Source organism: Populus nigra, chromosome 2 (assembly GCF_951802175.1).
Source record: "Populus nigra chromosome 2, ddPopNigr1.1, whole genome shotgun sequence".
Taxonomy (NCBI): Eukaryota; Viridiplantae; Streptophyta; class Magnoliopsida; order Malpighiales; family Salicaceae; genus Populus; species Populus nigra.
The window spans coordinates 1260227-1268883 of record NC_084853.1 but is presented as its reverse complement, the minus strand read 5'-3'; the positions used below and the strand labels follow the sequence as shown (position 1 = coordinate 1268883).

Here is an 8657-nt window from a genome sequence, read left to right as displayed (position 1 = left end):
GTGTGTTTGGTCATGAAACCTGTGAATTGCTTTTGAACCAAAAACCAAACCAAAGTGCATATATATATATATATATTAGTTTTACAATTTAAACATTCTTGGTTTGAATTGATTTTTCAGCATTAGTTCCACGTTGCTAACCTCTATTTGTGTTTTAAATTTTAACATGTAAACATAACTCTAAAAGAAAGTGTCCGGCCCACTCTTCTTTAGAAATGGGCATTCCAAATTATTGGATTTTCTATACTAAATTGAAGATCCTCGACAAGTGTTAGGAACCAAGGACAAAAACATCCATAGAAATATTCACATATTTATAAACAGCACCAAAAAATTTTCGGCTCCCTCAATTTTATTTTTTTTGTCATTCACGTAAAAGACACGCTTGAGACTCCCACATAATTTTTTTGTGAACCAGAATACATCACCACTGCCATTTCTTAGTAACATATGCATCCATTGATTTTATATTCACTCATTTTTTAGGTCATTTTATCTTTTTATCTTTAGTTTTTCTATGATTTTATAAAATAAAAAATTCTAAAAAGAACAAAATACAAAATTTATTGCTTTGACATTTTATCCTTGTACTTAATTTTTGTTCTGGGATGCATTTTATTTCGTTCAAGACATGTAATTTGTTATTGGCACACTCATCACACAAGATAGTGTGGTCTATAAATGGATAATTGAATAGACAAAAAATTTGATCAGCTATTTGACAACACTTCGAAATAAAAAATGGCAGCACCACTACATTTTATGACTTCGGGCACCCAACAAATGTTCTGCCGCCCATTGGCGAACATCTCCCTTAGCAATCCTAGTGATGATCATCGCTCTGTTTCTTTTAGTCGTTTATCTCATAATAGAAACAATATCCCGGCGCCAATTAATTATAATAGAGCAGCGTTGCTGTTGCGGGCAAATCTATCAACGAACGCCGTGTTGATGGAGCCTTCTCGTCCAACGGCAGACTTTCCTTCTGACGTATGGGAAGATTGCTTTATTTCATTGAAGCTTGATGAGTCGGTAAACATATACCTCTCTTCCTCTTTATGTATCTATTCACTACTTATATTTTGTCTTTGTCTTTGTCTTTGTCTTTGTTTTTTTCCTTTTTATAGTAGTCTGAAATTAATTGCTCATGACCACGTCTGCACGCTCTTCTTCTTCTTCTTCTTCTTCTTCTTCTTCTTCACTGGTTGCAGAAATACAAATCAAATAGTGAACAAGTTGAAATGCTGAAAGGAGAAGTAGAGAAAATGTTGAAGAGCAGCCCAAGTGATGATCCAGTGGAGAAAGTTGAGCTGATCAACAATATATACCGCCTTGGTTTGTCGTATCACTTCGACAGTTGCATTGACGAGCAGCTAAATCACATTTTTAATGCCCAACCTCATCTCCTCGATGGAAAAGACTACGATCTCCACACTGTCGCACTTGTGTTCCGAATTTTCCGACAATTTGGTTACAAGATGTCTGTCGGTCAGTACCTATATATCTAGCTGCGACATTGATTCTTTATTTTTATTTTTATTTTTTTTCAAAGATAATACTTCCTTTGACTAAGAAGAAATGTTAGCCGCTCCAAATAACCTCAGAGCCAACACAGGAGTACAGAGTTTTTGTTATACGAGTGACAGTCTTTGCGCGCAGTACATGCGCCACCCAATTACAAGGTCTCCAAACAAAAGTAAAATTATAAGACTGAAGAGATTTAGCTAGTCTAGCCGCATCCTTGAGTATTAAATTGGAATGACTAGCATTGAAGGACCTGAACTGCATAGTCGAGATTAAGGACTTGGCATCTCCTTCTACAAAGATTGACATAAAAGAGAGAGAGGTCGCCATCTTGAGTGCTTCAAGGAGCGCTAAAGCTTCAATGACTTCCGCACTCATGGCGTGAGGGTGAAAAACAGCTTTAGCCATTGATAAAATGAGTAGTTTGCATTTCTTTAAAAGTGTTCTTGAATTCAAAAATATTAAACAATACCAAAATCATTATTTGTTGATGTTGATTATAATAACTAACAGGATCTTTCTAATAGATGTCCATGAACACTTGTTAACGAGCAATTAATTATTCTCCTTTATCAGCATACTTCCATATAAAATTAAATGTTTCATCAGTTAATTACATGATTTTTTAAAATACCCTCAAAACAAATAATACCATGCTTACCTATAGGTTTCTTTTTTCATTTTTTTTTGAGGAAAAACTTATGTATAGTCAGTCTTTTTAAAGTGGCCGGAAACATTATTTCCTAATATATTTGAAGTATCCAAACATGGCCGTAGTTTGTGTCAATGTAATTCTTCCTATAAGAGTACAAATTCCATTATAACTTGCATTTTATTTTATATAATTCATAATTTATCACAAAAAAGTACTTCAAAATATTTTGTGCCAAAATATCTCTTCCTATTTTCTATGAAAAATCTTTAGTGATGTGTTATTTCCTATTTCCATGTCAATTTGAACATACGATAAAAGATAAAAAAACCATCATAAAGACATAATATCAATGTTATATTATTTTATTGAAAGAAATTTAAAAGTGGTAAATAGATAGAAATAATGACGATTTATTTATTAAAAAAGTGTGAAATAGTAATTAGTTTAGAAATTAGTATTCATATCAATGAGATAGCTAATGAGGTGAAGTTAAAAAAGCATGTAATGCGATATTAGATGTCAAATAACCATCTCAACCAAATAGCTTAACCTATTAAGCGAGGTCTTCTTTAACATGACTGCTTGAGACCTCACCTAATAGCTTAAACTATTGGGTTAAGATGATTCTTTGACATAGTATCAGAGCTTTAATGACTAAGTGGTCACTAGTTTTAATCTCACTATCCCCATTTATTTGATAAAAATTAAGCACAAAATAGTGTGAACCTGTACAAATTTCAAGCCTAAAAAGGCTTTCACTTGAGGAAATGTTTTAGAAAATAATATAAATTATATCTTGAGATCTCATCTAATAGCTTAAGTTATTGAATTGAGATGATTCTTTGATTTTAGAAAAGAATTAGCTATTTTTTTTAATTATATTTAAAACAAAAATTTATTTCAATCAATTTAGATTTTAATTAAAGGTGTTTAAAGGGTAAAAATAAAGATTCGGTATTCCTATGATAACGGGTATTTAAAACCCCTTATTATTTTCTCTTTAAAATGGCCCATTATCTTTACCCTAGCTAACTAATAATATGTCATGATGGATTGTGGATCAGATGTTTTCGAGAAATTCCATGACACTGAAGGTAAGTTCAAAGAAAGTGTGCTCAATGATCCCAAAGGCATGCTAAGCCTTTATGAAGCTACCCATCTGAGTACTCCAGGAGAGCATATCTTAGATGAAGCCTTTGCCATCACGAAGACTCACTTGGAGTCGTTTCTGAAAACTCAATCATTGCCCAATAATCTTACCAGACAAATAAGCAGTGCCCTAAAACAGCCCTTGCACAGAGGAATTCCCAGACTCGAGGCAAGAAAATTCATCGATTTCTACGAAGACGAAGAATCTCCAAATGAAACCTTATCAAAGCTTGCAAAGTTCGATTTTAATAGGGTACAGTACATGCATCTACGAGAGCTGAAAGATCTCTACAAGTAAGTAGTGTTTGTCATTTTGCTTACATTTTTAATGAGCATGCATAATAATTAATTCATTGGGTGTTGTTTGGCTGCTGGTACATTCTCCGTATTTATTGGCATATTCTTCTTACGTACTCTGTATATTGAAAGTTTTTTGGGATAATTACAAATAAAACTCCAACCTATTGGATATTCTACAAATAGGTCTCATACTTTTATCCTTTTTCTAGATTAGGCTCCACCTTCCAAAGTTGCGGCATTCCATAGGTCCCCAAAGCTTATTTTATGGGAGCTATTAGTATCTTGGTTCAAATTTCTTCAATGATAAATGGAGCATTTTTATTCACATTGTTCAATTAGTTGGAGTGTTTTTTCCACATTATTCTTTTAGTTACATTTTTAAATATGCTCAGGACTTGTTTTAATGCTAAAAAAGAAAAAGCAAAAAACTTGTTTTAGTACCCATTTGGATAGAAATGGTGGAAAGAGTAAGAACCAATTTGGTGAAAACAGGATTGGAAAATTTCATACCAAATTTTTAGCTTGCTATAGACATGGAAGTGTTAAAAGCAATTTTACGGGATTTTCTAATAGAGTCAAAATGTGGGGATTGACGGGATATAACTTTGAAAGGTTGGGCCTAGTCCAGAAAAAGGGTAAAGATGGGGGACCTATTTGTGGAATACCCAATAGATTGGGGATTTATTTGTTATTATCATACGTGTGTGTGTGTATAATGGTGCGCCTGCCATTAATGGATTTGAGCTGTATATATAAGAATGAAAATAATGTACGTTCATGGGTGTGTCTCAGGTGGTATGATGAGGCGAGACTCGGAGAAATGTGTACTTTTGCGAGAAAAAGAGTAGCGGAGGTCTTCTTATGGACGGTTATTTTGCATTTTGAGCCACACTATTCGCGAGCTCGAATGATGCACGGCAAACTTCTGAAATTGTTTTCTATCGTGGACGACGTCTATGATGCATATGGAACAAAGGAGGAGCACCGGTTGTTTAGAAAGGCAATTGAGAGGTATATATATTTTTGATACTGGCAACTAAGCTATTTCATTAGATTCTAAAAAAAAAAAGAAGGTAAATTCATACATTTATACTGTTTTAATTTGTATATATTGCCACTGTATCTTTGCGTAATTCGAATACTTTGCGTTGGAAAAAAATTCAGGAAAAAGTCTCTACTTGGAAGGGAGACTTGAAAGAAAATCTTTTGGTATTTGGTATAGTTTAGAGAGGCCTTTTAATACTAACTTATTACTCCTTGCCTTAAGTGTCGTGCATGCTATTCCACAATGATTAATGAATGACAATAAATACAGTGCCCCATTACCTATATTCAAACTGACTTCCAAAACTACTCTTATTCAATATGAATGTATTCATTACACTGTGCACTTTTTGGTTGAAATAGAAGGATATGAAAGGAATTATGCATGATTATTTAGTTAATTTTAGGTTAGAGGAGATCCATTTTGAGACAGTTGAAAAAAAAAAAACCGTACACTCATTTTAGAACGTAAAAAGTAAATAATTTTGCATTTGCTTTATCTTTTGACGTCCTTAGGATTAATAGTCATGATGATGAGAATAAATCTTTCCTTTTTCCAGGTGGGACTATGCAGAAATAGATCATCTACCAGCTGATTATCTGAAGACGATTTATAAAGCAATTTTAGATGTGTTTGCCGAATATGAGGATGAAATCACCGCCGAAGGAAGAGCGTACAGCCTCCACTACGGGAAAAGGGAGGTAATAATACAGTGATTAGTTTTTGCCTTGGTACGTGCTTTCAAATAGAAACTACTGCTGCTTTTTTAATTTCCTTGGAGCTTAATTGGTTAATTTGTTGGTGGTGCTATATATGTATAGGTAAAGGGATTTATTGCAGGCAACCATGGAGAGGCTGAGTGGTTACACACACATAAATTGCCATCAACATTAGACGAGTATTTCACCGAAGCATTTATTACAGGGGCAATCAATTTAATGGGAACAGTATGCTACATGTCAATGGGAAAAGTCGCAGGTCTTGACGCATTTGAATGGTTGCAAAGTAAACCAAGAATTTATAGACCTGCAAGTATAATTGCTCGTGTCACAGATGATCTGTTGAGTTATGAGGTAAGTATCGTTACTCGTCTGAAGTATTGCTCCTACATGCAATTTTGGTTGCCTGACCTGCAAAAAATCTTACTTTTGAAGTTTGAGCAAAAGAGACCACATATCCCTTCTGCCGTACAAATTTACATGACGGAAAATGGAGTTCCAGAAAAGGAAGCAACAAAGGCATTGCGGCAAATGATAGAAGATGCCTGGAAGGAGATTAATCAGGAATGCATGAAACCATCAGATGTTTCATTGGAGCTCATCATCAGAATTGTAAATAATTTACGCGTTGCGGAAACGCTTTACAAGGACGTGGATGCATATACCTATCCTGAACATGCAAAAGGTTTCATCGAACAATTGTTCATTCATCCTGCGCCTGTTTAAAGTTGAATCGAAACTAGCTAAACCTGTTGTGTGTAAGCTAGCAATACATCATCTATGGATCTTTTATGGGTCTGTATTTTGTTATACATGAATCACCTTGTCCTACCCTATGTTTGCAAGGGAGTTTAACTCCTTCCTTTGCACGGATGCGCTCTTGTTTTCCCTTTTTGACGATTTAATTTGAGCTATCCACGATGAGGAATCAAGCACCATGCATATGTCGTTTGAAGTTATAAGTTGCTAAAATTGGAAGGAATGTGAAGTGTCCTTGATAAGCAGCATCAGAGTGACCACCATATCCGTATAGTGATCGAACAAAAAAAGAAAAAAGAAAAAGAAAAAATATTTGTAGGCACTAAAATTTAGCCTTTTTTTTCAAAATTAATTTCTATTTAATTTAATCCTGCTATGTTATTCTCATTAAAAATTCAAAAATTGAAAATCAATACATACATACATACATACATACATATATATATATATATATATATATATGTATATATATAGTTTTAATTCCGTGTTCTATTAAAAAAATTATTGTTTTTAATACTAACGCGACTTCGAGTTTCTTATGCAGATCAGTATATTTTATCTTGGTGCTACTGTGATAATACACCTCTTGCATCTGTTGTTTCTAGGATCAAGAAGAGAAACTTACCATGCATATGTATTTGGATGCATTAGATCATACTTACCATGCATGTATTGGATTTTGACACGTAATGCATTACATATGTATATATAATAAAGCTAAAATAAGAATTGCATGAAATCCATTACCCATGTGTAGATAGATGTATAATAATAATAATAATAATAATAATAATAGAATGAGAATTGCTGCTATATTTTGACACATGTCTCCTATCTAAATTTTGTTTTGACATGTATTTTCTTTCTTTTTATACTCTACTCGAACTCAAATTCTATTTTGACATGTATTTTTTTTATTTTATACTTAGACTCGAATTTGAATTTAAACCATAATCCTAATAAATAATAAACTACACTAATACAAGTAATAACTAAATTAAAAAAACACTTTAAACCATAATCCTAATAAATAATAACTACACTAATACAAGTAATAACTAAATTAAAAAAAAAACCTAATAAGAGAACAATGAAATATAAATTATTATTATTATTATTATTATTATTATTATTATTATTATTATTATTATTATTATCCGTTCAATTTAAGGATTAAAAATTTCAACATGCTACCAGTTTTTTCTATATAAATTGAATTATTATTATCCCAAACAATAGTCGTTCAATTTTCTATATTCTATGCAGATCATATGCAATCTATATATTCATCAAATGGGAATATATTGTTTATTTCTTTTTATATATTTTAACTTCTTCTATTAAAAGAATTAACAAAAAAACCCGCGCATGCACGGGAAAGAAATATTAGTATATATATAATGACGGCATTCAAAACTTGCAGAAACTTTAGAGCGCGACACGTAGGATTATTGTGTCTCGAGGAGTATTCCAATCATAGTTTTTAAACCCGGACCGGCCCGGCGGGTCGACCCGGTGGCTAGACCGGTCCGGGTTTACTAAAAAACCGTCTAGGGCAACAACCGGGCAAAACCTGATCGACCCGGCGGGTCGATCCATGACCCGGGCGACCCGGGCAAACCCGGACGAGACCCGGTGTTTTGAAGTTGGGTCTGCGATCTGAGTTTGGAGATCTTGAGGGTAGGCGTTGGTGATCTATGAAAAACTTTGAATCCTTGTTGCGTTCTCGCTTTATTACTTTGGATTTTCTATTACTGTTGAAGAAAGTGGCAACTCCACTCACTGCTCATCTCTCTCTCTCTCTTCCTAGTTAAGGACTGTGCTTCTGGGCTTTCAATATATCGTGTTCATCCCTGCACAAAACAAATAGTTCAAAAAAGAGAGACAGCTGGTTGCTTGTGATGAAGCCAAAAAGGGAAGATAAACTTTGTGAGGAGATGGCGATGAGATTAAGTGCCCTTTCTCTGCACAAAACAACCGACAACGTCATATTTATCCCTCTCCCACGCCCTGTCGGTTCCACTTCACCTCTTCATTATTGCCTCCCTTTTTTATTTTTTATGTTTAACTACACAGACCTGCCCGGGGTTGACCAGGGCAAACCCGGAAAACCCGGAACCCGGTCTCTTAACCGGGTCACTCCCCGGGTTGGGTTTAAAAACTATGATTCCAATTATGCAGATGCTACTCAATGTTTGCAATTTGAATTTCTTGTTGATTGAAATATATATATATATATATATATATATATATATATATATATATAGATATTTAAAGTGGGCTCCTGTATTTATAAAGAAATAAAATACAAGAGAGAGGCAGCTTCAAACAAATTTTTACAGGATAAGAGAAATGAAAAAACATTAAGCACACTGATACAAACATCATGGGGTCTATTCATAGACAAAGTTTAAACGAGATTGATCTCTACCAATGATCAAATCTTCAAGTCAGTGCATCCTCCATTAGAAGAGATAAAAATATTTTATCAACTCTGAGAGGTGTA

At 33.8% G+C, this 8657-nt stretch overlaps 1 protein-coding gene across 1 annotated transcript; it reads left to right on the top strand.

The window, feature by feature from the left end:
* The first annotated feature begins 629 nt into the window (after positions 1-629).
* LOC133682490 (valerianol synthase TPS1G-like) lies at positions 630-6223 on the top strand. The gene is made up of 7 exons (XM_062105837.1): positions 630-1032; positions 1212-1488; positions 3244-3622; positions 4421-4639; positions 5233-5374; positions 5495-5746; positions 5828-6223. The coding sequence occupies exons 1-7, from the start codon at positions 742-744 to the stop codon at positions 6116-6118; spliced, it is 1851 nt and encodes a 616-aa protein (XP_061961821.1). The 5' UTR covers positions 630-741; the 3' UTR covers positions 6119-6223.
* Positions 6224-8657: the final 2434 nt, after the last annotated feature.

Bases quoted from the DNA above. Each gene is read 5' to 3' on its own strand.
- LOC133682490 (XM_062105837.1), top strand. From the start codon at position 742: ATGGCAGCACCACTACATTTTATGACTTCGGGCACCCAACAAATGTTC. The intron at 1,033-1,211 runs GTAAACATATAC...CACTGGTTGCAG, and splicing joins CATTGAAGCTTGATGAGTCG to AAATACAAATCAAATAGTGA. The intron at 3,623-4,420 runs GTAAGTAGTGTT...GGTGTGTCTCAG, and splicing joins GAGCTGAAAGATCTCTACAA to GTGGTATGATGAGGCGAGAC.